At 42.8% G+C, this 14,904-nt stretch overlaps 2 protein-coding genes across 2 annotated transcripts in view; one reads left to right on the top strand and one right to left on the bottom strand.

The window, feature by feature from the left end:
- The window catches only part of ptprna (protein tyrosine phosphatase receptor type Na), a gene marked incomplete at both ends in the record, with an annotated part of 28,053 nt that extends 19,770 nt beyond the window's left edge, over window positions 1-8,283 (bottom strand). Inside the window, 3 exons of the mRNA XM_079731392.1 lie at window positions 144-254; window positions 5,708-5,758; window positions 8,208-8,283. Of these exons, the coding sequence (XP_079587518.1) occupies window positions 144-254; window positions 5,708-5,758; window positions 8,208-8,283 (238 nt within the window). The remainder of the gene's footprint in view (window positions 1-143; window positions 255-5,707; window positions 5,759-8,207) is intronic.
- Window positions 1-14,904, top strand: part of dnajb2 (DnaJ heat shock protein family (Hsp40) member B2) — a 266,812-nt gene that overhangs the window by 30,504 nt on the left and 221,404 nt on the right. The window lies entirely within an intron of this gene.

Here is a 14,904-nt window from a genome sequence, read left to right as displayed (position 1 = left end):
CTTAAGAACAAAATAGTCTAGGTCGCTGTTCTCTTTGTAACTCTTATCTTGCGTATTAATTAACGGTCTCATTCTGTCACAGAGGAAGGGCTGAGGGGAACACCACTCATATGATGATACAGTAAGCATGTGTCATGTTGTACCATGCATAATCAGCTGTTTGAGGACCTCCTGCATCCTCTTCAGGACCGGCACCGACACCTGGTACTGGACCTGGTCCTGCTTGGAGCTCCGGCACTGGCCAAACAGTCCGTCTGCAACACAGAGCCAGGGGTCAGCATCCATGACCAGGAGCAACACAGTCCAGTCTAAGAGCCTGGGGCCTTTATTCACAGAGCCCACATCTGGCTCCAGACGCAAGCTGGGTTAGCTGGGAACTGAAAGATGGCTTGGTGAGCAAGAACCATGAACCGGTCATAAAAGCTCCACCTCCTGTTGTCTCTTCTCGTCGATAACAGTACTTACTACTGTAGTATATGTGTTGTGTTGCTGCCATTAAGACTGGCAACTCTACACCCCCTCTACACCACCACTACGCCCTCTTTACACAACCTCTAGACCCCCTCTACATCACCTCTACACAACCTCTCCACCATCTCTACACCACCTCTACTCCACCTCTACACCACCTCTACACAACCTCTTAACCAGGGCCTCCTTAACAAGTGGGCCGAAAAGGAAAACCACTGGGGGTTCATGGGCCACACAGAGTAAAACTACGTCAATGAATCGCTACAAATAAATCGTATTTAAAGTAGTGTTAACTTAATATATATAGTACTACTACATGGAATAAACTTGTCAGACGCATTCCTTCCTTCTTCACTTTTAATCGTATCATTATGAAAGATTTTGTTCTCACATATTTTGGACACGTATTTAGAATTCAACAATGTTGTTTGAATCATCACAAAACAGAACTACTGTACATATGAGACATTTTGAGCCAGTGAGTCAGTGAGAGAGATTGCACTGCCTTGTTTGCCTAGTTTGGCTCATCCTGAGACACTCATGCAGCTTCTCATAGGTCATGGAGCATCGTGCCCTTGTTCTGATGGCATTCATATGAGAAAAGCTAGACTCACACGTATCGTTTGAGCCAAACATTGTCAGAATAAGTGATGCCAGTTCCTGATTGTGGGGTACTGATACTGGCTAGTATCACTGGCTACACACGGAAACCTGATTTGCTTGCAACTATTTTTTTTCTTTATTTTATTTATTTTTTGCATGCAACCTCTTGCGGGCCAGAAAAAAATTAAGAGGGGCCGTATTTGGCCCACGGGCCGCTAGTTGAATAGGCCTGCTCTAAACCCTCTCTACATCACCTCTACACCAACTCTACACCACCAGTGACAATAATAATTTTCCATTTCAAGCATTTCCTTTAATCTTCAAATGTTGTTTGTTTTGAAGCCATCTTGAGGACATGGGAGGGGGGTCTGTGTCCACTGTGTGTTGATCTCCAGGTCCAGCCTTTATACCTAATGAGTTGTTTCTTGCCCTTCGAGGGGCTAGGGTTATTGGGCGTTGTAAGAAAGGCCTGTAAAGCCCTAAGAGACATTATAAAGGGCTCTATAAATAACAATGACTTGACTGACTCGAATTAGCAAATAGTATATCATATATAAGTATGACAAAAAAATGAATACGTTTTATTTATTCATATATCAACAATTTAAAATTAAATCATTTGTATTTTTAATTAATTTTACAACCAAGGTAATAAAACAATATAATAAATAATATTTGATATAATATAATAAAATATATAATATAATATTGTTTATCTATGATTGGGTATGAATCTACTAGGCTATGAATCTACTTCTCTAGAGAGGTGGTTGTTTTTGTTGCTGTTGAGCAAGCGGTGGCGGTGTGGAGGTTAAGGTTTGGTGACTGTGACTCATGCCCCCCCCCCCCCCCCCCCCCCCCCCCCCCCCCCCCCCATTACACCCTCCCCCTCATTAGAACCTCCCTCGCATTAGACCCTTCCCCATGTGTTCCCTCATAATCACTACATCAACTCACCAAGCACTCAATACCGGCTGCAAATAACCTGGTCCTCAGTGTCCTATGGTCCACAGAATGTCTTCAGTCATTGAAAATGCCCAAGTCACCAGTGTTCTTTTAAGGATTTAAATATGATAGACAGTGAAGAAAAAATAAGGCAGCAGATATTTGGTATTCGTACCTTATAAATGACCTAAACAATAAATGAATGATTCGATACATTTCTTGTGGTTTGACTTATTGATTCATCAACTGTTGCAGCCCTATAACATGCTAAATACATTCCATAAAGTATACACCGTCATCCAATTTGAAGAAGGGATTGTTTAAATAATCTTCCTCCTGGCTAGAAGAGTATACATCCCCTGAATCTCTTCGTTACGGCCCCAGATACATATGATACTTCATGGCTCGCAGGCTGTCCTTTATTGCGAGCGCAGACGCGTTTTGGTGCATGGATGAATCACCACTGGCGTCTCCCATCTCCCAAAGTGCTAAACAGACAACCGTTCCACTCCACTGGGTTTCACCACTGCATCTATACACTACAAGATCTCTCTCCTTCTCCCTCTCTCCCTCCCTCCCTCTCTCTATCTATCTAGGTATCTATCTATAGCTGAGTTCCGGTACATGTTTATAATGGGTTGTATGATCCATGATCCACTACAGGGGTCGTCCACAACACAATCCATCACAGGTCAGAGTGTTGACTCATCAGGGCTGAGCTTGTGCTCCTCTAATTAAAAGAGCGTGTTTCATAGCAGTACTCGTCTGCACTGAATCACAGCTTTGACTAGGATTATTATATATAAATGTATATAATGTATAATATTTAACAATTATTCGCCGAAGACGAAGTGAATAGTGGGGAATATTATGTGGGGTAGTATTGGGGGCTATTCCCCACTATTCACGGAGTCTGAGGTGAATAATTGTTTTAGTATGAACACTCCAAAAATAAACAAGATAACACTTTTTGCCGGGATTTATTTGGTTTTATTAGCGGTTTATTTGTTTTTATTAGGGTGACGAGACGACCGTCACGCGATGAAAACAATATCCCGAGATTAAGATCTCAATCATGGTATATTGCCCAATATCCCGAGATAGTGAACCAATCAAATTGCCCCACTTTAGGAAGTTCACGTGTAGCATATACTAAATATATTTACTACACGGCTCTTCTCAATGCTGTGGAACGCTCCGTCCACTTGCATGGGCCTTCACAACTTCCGGCGTTGTATTATTTTTTGATAATTCACCGTTGCTAAGCATATGATGACCGCTCTCAAGGAAAGTGGATTTTTTATCGTCTTTTGTACCACTCCTCAAGTAGTCCGGTAATTTATCAGCCCCAGCGTACTCGGTTGCTAAGCGACGTCAACGTCTTTGACGGACTATATCTCTGCTGATCAACGTAGTGTTGATCAGCAGAGATATAGTTACCAGAATGTTACCAGAATGTTAATAATGTTAATTATTTGTTACCAGAATACTGGTAACAAATAAATTGTAAAAAGACAAGTTATTTTTTCGTTTTGGCAAGTAGCCGTGTATTAAGCCGGATAATGTATAGAACGTCGCCAGTCATTATCGAAAATAATCCCCTTCAGGGGATTATTGTCAGGGGGGGATTACTGTCAGGGTTTATTTTCCCGATAATGAGCGACGTTCTATACATTATCCCTGACATATGTTACATATGTAATAGTAGTAATAGTGAAGTTATGGTAATAGTCGAGTAATAGTCGATATAACGACTGAAACAATCTGCCGGCTTCTGGGGATTGCATATTTTTTGACGTTTTTATTGCATCCTGTTCTGTCATGTATTTTTTCTGATGCGCTGTCACACTTTAATTGATCAGAACATTATGTTCCAGAAATACAGTGAGTCCAATATATCCATGTCCCATTATCCACTATATAACAGTCTGTCAGCATAACAGCTACTGGTTCAACACCAGTTAAACAGTTACATGAAATAAGACTTCAAATATATCACAAAATACATAAAGTATCCTGGATGTGTCTGAGTAATGGTGCTCAGGACACGGCTCAGAAGAGTGACTGGTTTGTGGTTATTGATTTATCCTGCCTAGTCCTGCTTGTAGAGCACAAATGAAACTCTAATGAAATCAAAGAAGAGATCCAGGTTCTCAGAAGGCCTATGTGTAGACGCGGCATCACAGAATATTATCATCCTTCCTGATTAGATAATGGCACTTCTGTGCGAGGCTATTGCCCACAGGGATGAGATCAATGCTGATTGCTTTATAAAATGGTTTATTTCATTATTTCAATATTTTAACTGGAAAATAGAAAAGGTAAAGGTGAATGCTTTGAAAAGCAATAGTTTTTCATGGAAAGAGGTTCACATAATGTATTAAAGGTTGCAAGATTAAAAAAAAATATCACTCTCTAAGTAAGTAATAATAATTATACAATGGCACATCATACATCGTTTCCCAATAGAGATTTAAACTGCAATGAATCGCAGCACATGGAATATTAATTCAGAATGTCTTTATGATAAACACATTAACATGAAAGAAGAATAACAATCTGAAACACCAAATTATTATTTACAATATTAAGAAATGTGCATTATTATTTTAGTCTTTATAATGTTATTATTATCATTATAGTCTTATTATTGTATTACCTTAGTATCATATTGTGGATTCATTTGAACATCATTTAATGTTGTAGCATGATAAGCATGGATAACCAAGGAACACATTGAACTAAAAAATTGATTTGCTTCACGCTTTTAACTTGAAATAACTCCAATAAATCCATTCCTATTTCTGTGGCTCTGAATGCCCTGCGGAGACGTTCATTTTGTATTCTCCTGGAGGACGGGTGTGTGGCTGAAGTGCGTACGAGCGCGTCAGTGACTCATCGGTGTGTTAGCACAGCCGTCGTACGGCACCGTCATCACTGTGATGTCAACGTTGCCACGGAGACAGAGGAGCAGGGGCGTGGCTTAGATAACGGTGTAGACACAGAGGGGGGAGGTGACGGGGGTAACACAAAGAGAGAGAGAGAGAGAGAGAGAGAGAGAGCAAGAGAGTGGGAGAGAGAGAAAGAGAAAGAGAAAGAGAAAGAGTAAGAGGGATAGAGAAAGAGAGAGGGAGTGACAGAGAGAAAGAGCAAGAGAGCGAGAGAGTGGGAGGGAGAGAGAGACAGAGAGTTTGAGAGGGAGAGAGAGTGGGAGGAAGAGTAGCTGATAGGCAGGGGCTAGAGCTCTTGATCTTTGTTTTTATTGTTTCATGCACTCTGAATGCCATAAACCTTGGTGAATGTTTGTTTGTGTGTATGTGTGTGTGTGTGTGTGTGTGTGTGTGTGTGTGTGTGTGTGTGTGTGTGTGTGTGTGTGCGTATGTATATGCCTGTGTGTTTGTGTGTGTTTGTGTGTGTGTGTGTTGTCTAGTTGCAGGTTTTAAGAATTTTTATTTCTTGTTGTGGGTCCAAATAGCGGTTTTGTATTGTTTTTATAACAGTGGCTGAATAATTAGAAAATAAAATATGTGTTTGTTTGTGTATGTGAGTGTAAGCGTCTGTGTTTGAAATAGAGGAAAAGTAAATTGTGTGTCTACCATAGTGTGTGTGTATGTGTGTGTGTGTGTGTGTGTGTGTGTGTGTGTGTGTGTGTTTGTGTGTGTGTGTGTGTGTGTGTGTGTGTACTCACCATCTGAGCAGAACTGTTCCAATGGGCAGAGTTTCCTCTCAAACAGACATCCTGGTGACAGGACAGAGAGAAGGAAACAATCAGAGAACTACAGAGACAGGGTTAAGTGTGAAGATTGGAAACCACTGAGTAGTGTGAAATGTTGCCAGTAACCCAGTGGGAGCTGGACCCCGGAGAGATCCTTCTGACCTTAAAGTGTTTTAACTTTACAGGCCAACTTTATTCAAGCCGGTGACCCTCAGGACATCCATGTGATTTTGTGACCGCACACACAAGAACCATTGTGTTACATAAAGCTAGGGTAACCAAGGGAACCAGTCCACCGGTGTGCGGCCTGGCACTGCATTAACCAAACAGGCCATTTCATTTCATGTGTGTGCTTGTTTTTATGTGTGGCATGAGACACATGGTCCACCTGTTGAGCCTGGACTGTGGGACCAGCATCCTGCTGGGAACCAGCATGTGTGTGTGTTTGTGCGTACATTTTCTGAAATCAAAATTCAAAAGAAAAAACCTATTTGTTGTGGTAGTGAAAATGATGTGAGATATGCATGGTATAACCATTGACTTTATAAGGATAGGTACTAGTTAGCATCAGGTAGGTAGTAGGTAGTATCAGGTAAGTAGTAGGTAGGTACTAGTTAGTGTCAGGTAGGTGCTAGGTAGGTACTAGGTAGTAACAGGTAGGTACTAGGTAGGTACTAGGTAGCATCAGGTAGGTACTAGGTAGGTACTAGTTAGTATCAGGAAGGTAGTAGGTAGGTACTAGTTAGTGTCAGGTACCAGGTAGTATCAGGTAGGTACTAGTTAGGTACTAGGTAATAGGTAACTACTAGGTAGGTAGTAGGTAGGTACTAGATACTAGTTAGGTACAAGATAGGTACTAGGTAGGTGATAGTTAGGTACAAGGTACTAGGTAGGTACTAGATAGGTACTAGGTACTAGGTACGTACTACGTAGATACTAGGTACCAGGTACTCGGTAGGTTCCTAGGTAGGTACAAGGTAGGTACTAGGTAGGTTCTAGATAGGTACTAGGTAGGTAATAGGTCGGTACTAGGTAGGTACTAGGTCGGTAGTAGGTAGACACTAGGTACTAGTATCAGGTAGGTACTAGTTAGTATCAGGTAGGAGTTAGTACCAGGTAGGTACCAGGTAGAACATGGCTAGTGAGATAGACACTAGGGCAGGTGAGTAGAGGTGGCACAACAGATTGGCCGAGTGATATCTTTACTTGTATAAGCATCCAGTACGTAGCAACCAGTGACTCACCCGTTATCCACACGCTACAGAGGGGGATGCACATCTGCACATCGTTACTTTAACCTGACCGCTCACCTCTGCTAGACACATGCAGTTGTCATAGAAACTGGACTTCTGGGCCTCGGTAGCCTCGATCCCTCGGGAACATATGATTGGTCGCCAAGGCGCTCAGCACGTGCAGACTTGTATGTGTGTGTGTGTATTTGTGTGTGTGTGTGCATATGTGCATGTGTATGTGTGTGTGTGTCTGTATGTGTGTGTGTGTGTGTGTGTATTTGTGTGTATTTGTGTGTGTGTTTGCCCCAGAAGACACAGGAACATGGATGAATGGATGGGTTGTATGATTGACGGTTTGATAGACGGATGGATTGATTGATTATAGGTTGGTAAATCTAACAAAACATTATCTATGCCGATCGGGTTTTGTTCAATGAGCCCGTAACTGAGCCAACACTATAGTTGGACCTGTTCCTAAACCACCAGTCACTATCCATGGTGCTGAAATATCAACTCGTCCGAGAATAGAAACTCTTAAACATTTTATGTCTTTATATATTTGAAAATATTTCTAGCATATTTTATGTTTCGTTTTTTTTGTATGTTTAGGTAATGCGTCTTACTTGTGCGACTCCTAATCCAACCTATTTCATATAAATATAGTTTTGACATTTCAGGCTAACAGCAACTAACTCGTTGAGTCCGTTTATATACGAGGAATATGCTTAAATCTCATTATATTACAGAAAGAGAATTACAAAAATGTTAACATTTGAAAAATATCAAATATCAGATATTTAATGTTGCTTGTTTTTTTCGTCGCTCTATTGGCTCTAATAAGGTTAAACCTTAGATATCTCATATCTTAAAACCATGCTCCTATTTGATGTGTGCACCCACGCACAGGGACTAAAGACTAAAGTGTACAAACACACAACAGTCGAAAATAATAATTACAGTTGAAATAGCCTAATTATGACTTAATATCTACTACCAAGCACTTTATGGAACACATGAGCTCTCACACTAATGATGTGAAGTCAGGCTTCTTCATCTCTTGCTCTTTAGAGCAAAAGCATCCATCTGAGTCTGACTCTCATGTCTCTTCCCCTCCTAATGTCAGCACGTCCTAAACAAACCAACCGTCCTAATCTGACCTTTTTCAACACGTTTTTCATCGCACCGTTTATTCTCCTGTGATCATTAGATTATCCCTCCTCTCCATTTCGCCTTTTCCTCACCGTATTTGTCTGAGATCCCCGGCTGGAAGAAAATGACAAAAAGAAGCAGAGATCGCCATATCTTGAGATGTTGCATGATCTTCTCAGGATTTCAAACCAAAGTCAGTTCCTTCCCTTGTTGGTCGGTTTAAATCCCCATGGTCGAGTCCTGGTGATCCTCGGCCACTCTCTGCATCTGCAGCCTGACAGACCGAACTGAGGAAAACACTAAAGGCAATGACTGGATCAAATGTGTCTCCCTGCCACTGGGTTTTCTCAGCGAGATGAGGGCGGAGAAGGTTACACGTTGAAGGCTATTGACTCAAAACGGGAAAAATATCCTGTCAGAGAAGGTGTGGAGCGGATGGACTCTGTCGCCGCCTCTCTCCGGGACCGGGCCCTGCAGCTGGGGATCAGGGCCCTGACGTCACGACGACACGAGCATCCCGGAGATCCCTGGATTCTGACTGGAGACTGTAGAATAGTCTTAGTTGTTGTCGATTTTTGCATTTTTATGTATACAAATATTTTGGTGCATTTCTGAATGTTTTAAAAATAGGAATTAGCAAAAACACTACAATTACCACACAATATACCCTTTTGTGTATGTGGATGCATGTGTATGTATGTGTGTGTGTGTGTGTGTGTGTGTGTGTGTGTGTGTGTGTGTGTGTGTGCGCGTGTGCGCGTGTGTGTGCTATGTGGTGTGTATGTGTGCTATGTGGTGTGTGTGTGTGTGTGTGTGTGTGTGTGTGTGTGTGTGTGTGTGTGTGTGTATGTGCAGGAGGCTGAAGGCCACTAAACCTCATCCACTACACTTTGTTCATCAAAATAAGGTTTAGCCTACATTATTAAATTGTAATCATTACATACACATGTGTATGTGTATGTATGTGTGGGTGTATGTGTGAATGTGTGTGTGTGTGTGTGTGTGTTTGTATGTGTGATGTGTGTGTGTGTGTGTGTGTGTGTGTGTGTGTGTGTGTGTGTGTGTGTGTGTGTGTGTGTGTGTGTGTGTGTGTGTGTGTGTGTGTGTGTGTAGGAGGCTGAAGGCCGTTAAACCTCATCCACTACACCTCTTAGAAAAACGTATATTATGCATGAATTGTTTTGTTTTTCGTTATTTATATTTTTGTTCATCAAAATAAGGTTTAGCCTACGTTATTAAATTGTATTCATTGCATACACATTTGCACATATGGTATATAGTCCTCCATTTAAGCTCTTGAGTTCAAAATTATGAGCCTGACAACATGTATCAATCTCATCATTATTATCATGTACTAAACAAGCTTTCACCTTAGGCCTTCCTGTCTTCTTATGGCTGCGGATTAAATATGAACAATTAACATGAAAAGAAGGGCATACCAAGAAATGTACAAAATCATGTAGCCTATAATGTGATGGCCTGCATGTATATTCTCCAAAAGTCGATAATCACAACTGCCACGATCCACAGCCTTTTGTTGCATTTTAATCTACATTGCGTCACTGAGTTAGGTCATAAAATATAATGTCAGACCCACATATTATTTGCGAAAAGGTACAGATGTGCTCTGGCGCTCCCTAGCGGTTAACAAGTATTGATGGACTAAAATATTTTGTGAGTATGTGATAAATAGGTCATAGGCATATGTAGTTATTAAAAACTGTAATCTATTTATGTCTACAATTTGTTATTTGATTTGTCGGTTGCTTGATTTTCTTCCTCTTCGTTCAGACAACAAGTGACGCCGTGTGATGTCATCAGTTCTATCCCGAGCTCGCGTTGTCATGGAGCTTCATTATGTTCTGACTCCTCCCCCCTTGGAAATAAAACCGATCTGGGTTCAGTGTTCCTTTAAGACCCCAATAAATCATGTTACGCATTTAGTCTGTGTAGACACCCTCCCCCCACCTCCCCCACCAACACACAAACACACACACACACACACACACACACACACACATAGCACACACACGCACACATGCATGCGCACACACACACACACACACACACACACACACACACACACACACACACACACTTGCATGCACACACACTTGCATGCACACACACACACACAGACACGCACACACACGCATCAGATACACACGCACACACACACGCACACACTCACGCATGCACACACACACACACACACGCATAGCTTTTTTGTGGCAGTCTAGTATGTGTGGCGTGTCACCTCATGGGCATGTGTATGCGTGTTTTGTTGGTTGCCGGGCAACACATGCTGTGTGTTTACGAGAGAACCTAGCGGCCGCCATGTTCTTAGCCTCTACTCACGCTCAAACACGCTTCTGTGCATGTGTATGTAGCTTAAATGTCATGCCATTTTCATGATCTTCCACTCCGTTTGACTCTCTCTCTCTCTCTCTCTCTCTCTCTCTCTCTCTCTCTGTCTCTCCCCCCTCTCTCTCTGTCTGTCTGTTTCTCTCTCTGTCCATCTTCAGCAGGTGCTGTTCATATTGAAGATCAGCCCACTCCATACACTGTCTTTAGTGGGTCCTCTCAAGTCAATGGGGAGAGGAAAATATGCACAAAAGAATTTTGACTTTTACACTGTGATGTGTATCCAGACGGGCTGATATTACTGGACCCCCAGATGGACTCAGACCTAGAGACAGACCCGAGCCTGTTGACAGATAGACTCAGACCTAGAGACAGACCTGAGCCTGTTGACAGATGGACTCAGACCTAGAGACAGACCTGAGCCTGTTGACAGATGGACTCAGACCTAAGACAGACCTGAGCCTGTTGACAGATGGACTCAGACCTAGAGACAGACCTGAGCCTTTGGACAGATGGACTCAGACCTAGAGACAGACCTGAGCCTGTTGAAAGATGGACTCAGACCTAGAGACAGATCTGAGCCTTTGGACAGATGGACTCAGACCTAGAGACAGATCTGAGCCTGTTGACAGATTGACTCAGACCTAAGACAGACCTGAGCCTGTTGACAGATGGACTCAGACCTAGAGACAGACCTGAGCCTGTTGACAGATGGACTCAGACCTAAGACAGACCTGAGCCTGTTGACAGATGGACTCAGACCTAGAGACAGACCTGAGCCTGTTGAGAGATGGACTCAGACCTAGAGACAGAGCTGAGCCTGTTGACAGATTGACTCAGACCTAAGACAGACCTGAGCCTGTTGACAGATGGACTCAGACCTAGAGACAGACCTGAGCCTGTTGAGAGATGGACTCAGACCTAGAGACAGAGCTGAGCCTGCCCTGTTGACGGATGGGCTCAGAGCTGGAGACAGACCTGAGCCTGTCTCTAGATGGACTCTACGACCTAGAGACAGAGATGTTCAGAGCTATGCTGTGATGTTTGTCGTTTAAGGTGAACTCTGGATTCATGAATAATGCTGGGTGGCTGTGGCAGATATGTTGCTGTGACTGGTTTGCGTGGCTCCCAGCAAAAGATTCTTGGTTTGAATCAGCAGCCTGTGTCCTTGAGCAAGCTTTCAATCCTTTCCCTGCTCTTCAATGACCTGCCTCTGAACAGCCTTTCCAAAGTAATAGTTAAAAGTTATTGTTTGTTTCGATGTGTTTATTTGTATGGTTGCCTAATTGGTGAGAAAGTTTTTTTTATCCTAATCATTAATCCCTGATTCCGATTATATATGAAGTAGGCCTAGCCTATGCAGTGAATGTGTAGTTAGAACAGTGAAAAGGTTAAAGTAAAAATATTGATGTTTTTTTTATTGAACTGATCAACCTTGCATTTGTGTGTGTGCCCGTGCGTGTGTGGATGTGTGCATGCGTGAATGTGTATGTGCGTGCGTGCGTGCATGCGTGCGTGCGTGCGTGCGTGCGTGCGTGTGTGTGTGTGCGACTCTATCGGCGCGTTATGACTCTGATGAGCGCTAAATTAAGACGCATTTTTCCCGGCCGCTCTGCACGGCCGATTTACCGTCTGTGCCGGGAGGGTTGCCGGGCAACCCCTCGCTGCGCTATTTTCCTCTTCTTCGTCTTGTGTTTGCAGTCGATATGAATCACAGTCTCCAGCGGGAACATTCCCTGGCGCTCCAGATGGTCTGCTGTTGTCGGATCTACTGAGTGTGTCTGTCAGATCAGATCAGAGCATGTCTGGAACCGCTTCAGCATGTGAGAAACGACACATGCGAGAGGCATGCAAAATAGTTTTCACAGAAATGTGTCTGGGTTAGGGAATTTGCTATGGAATATTCATTTAGATAAGCGTTTGTTAAATGCAATTAAAAAATAATAATAGAACATTGATATTCTCACACAATCAGGGTTGTTATATTAAATAAATGTGGGAATGAAATAATTTTTGGGCTCGGCTGATTCTGATTAATAATATTGTAATGTCCATTCAAAGCATTCAATCGTTCTGAATCCCGCTGAGTAGGCCTACTTTAAATCACTTAATGAGGGTCAATGTGGGTAGCTGTAAAAATAGCCATGTTGTCCTAATTGTATGAAGAGCATCTATCACCACACAGAGGACTTTCCCCTGGGTCTGCCCAGGGCTCGGTCCAAGGGAAAAGCCCTAGTTTAGGTCAAGGGAAAATTACAGATCATTAATGACAAGAAGATACGTAAGATAACACACATCTCCAACATCCCCACTAGCCCTCCTAAAGAGGGGGTTAGCCCACGCATCAACCGTTAAACTAGATGAGGGGCCTTTCACCAGGTCGTTCTTTCACCAGGCCAAGGGGTCAGAGGTCAAGGGTCAGGTTGGGGGTCATCATTCAGGAAGTACAGATGGCAAGAGTCACCCTGAAAATGTTGAACAGGTGTGGAAAACATAGACAGTAATGTGTGTACGTGTTGGTAGCCATGAACACAGACCATTAATCGTGGAATTATAATCTCCTATAATCTTCCTTCTTCTCAGGTCTGATGTGTGAGACACAGGTGGGCTGTAAATTAGAGGCTGTCTTTGGTCATATTCCCCTACAACCTTTAAAACATGACATGGTAAAAGATGCCATTTTAGAAATTGTTACGTATCCTAGAGCTGTTGCCTAACGTGGCTTCATTTTGAATATCATATCATGTTTTAAATTATATTTGATCTAGTGGGGTATGATTGACATCAGTGTCAATTGTTTTTTCCACTAAAAGAGTCATCATTGTTCCTATTTTTATTGATCCTTTCAGCCTCTTTCATTAGCCTCCCATGATCCTCTGAGGCAGGGGTCTGGGGTGGGCAGCAGAGCTCCAACGGGGGCGACCTAAAATAGAGCTTACCCCCACAGCAGCTGACACAAGGTGTGTCAGCTGAGACACATGCACACATGCACCAAGGCACACACACAGTCGCACACTGTCACTTTCTTTCACATACACACACACACACACACACACACACACACACACACACACACACACACACATATACACACACACACACACATACGCGCGCACACACACACACACAAACACACACAATATCATGAATTCTTAAATTGGAATTCAGTCAAGAAAAAGTCACTTTGGTCAGTGGCTAGAGAGCTCAAACTACAGTGAGTTGCATGTGCCCCCCAAGAAACCAACAATCATATCATTGAATAGCATCATAACTAGTATAATAACTATAACCAGCATCATAATTTCAGCGTCCTTTGAAATGCTGATACTTTGAGCCAGCTCCAGTTCTTGTGTTGTGGTGGGTGGTCTCCGCCAGCGAGTCACCGGGCGGTCCAGGGGCTGGTAACCCTGGAAGCACGCTCCTCATGAGCTGGAAGCAAGCCGGATGTTATGAACAACAACGTGATAAACACAGCTATCATCGCCTTTACTTAGGAGGCTGCTGACCACTTTCATCTATTAATACATGCATGCACTCATTTAGGGAAATGGTCCATTCCTTTCTCTGCAGAGAACCAGGGTATGTAGTCAATATGACACACGTGTGAAGGAAATATTAAATACACTTTATATGATACAATCACAGGGTTCGGTCAGTTATTAGGTGTACAGTTTATTTTAGATCAGTGATAGCCATACACAGTATTTTCTAAAGTGTTTATAGAGTGACTGTGAGTTTATTTTCATATATTTGTATTATATGACTCAGGTGGTCAACCTATGATGCACGTGGCTTTTATGCCTGAGATGATTCACTGACACTCACACTCACACTCAGACACACACACACACACACACACACACACACACACACACACACACACACACACACACACACACACACACACACACACACAAACACACACACACACGCAAACACCAACTTATACCGTAATAAACCCACCTTCCCATCAGGACAGGGTTCTGCTGTGACCTTGCTGACTGACCATATTGGCTGAAACCATTACTTGTGTTGTAACTAAGGTCAGGTGACACATGGGCTTTTTTCCTGTGCAGTATTTTTAACTCCATAACAAACAAATCTGTGATTGGTTTTCAGGGAAAAGTCAGCAGGGACCACGGCAGAGCATTTCTGAAAAGCTCAGTGATTTGAACCCTGGAGTGCCTGGAGCAGGCGAACAGAGAGAGGCTGGGCTCTGAGGGCAGAGGGCCGCGCACACACTCTCCTCAGTGAAAACACTTAAAGAAAGGATGAATAATGGCCCTCTTGACTCGCCAAAGAAGCCTCAGACACACGTATACAGACAGGTGAAAATTTACCAACTGAGCTTGAGTTGACTTTCAGCGACTTTTTACACAAAAATGTGTGATTGGAGCATTGAACATTCAGCTCTTCAGAAACACG

This window comes from Pollachius pollachius (assembly GCF_949987615.1).
Source record: "Pollachius pollachius genome assembly, chromosome: 3".
NCBI classification, from domain to species: domain Eukaryota; kingdom Metazoa; phylum Chordata; class Actinopteri; order Gadiformes; family Gadidae; genus Pollachius; species Pollachius pollachius.
Note: the sequence above shows the minus strand (reverse complement) of the source record. Positions and strands in the feature narration are given on the sequence as shown.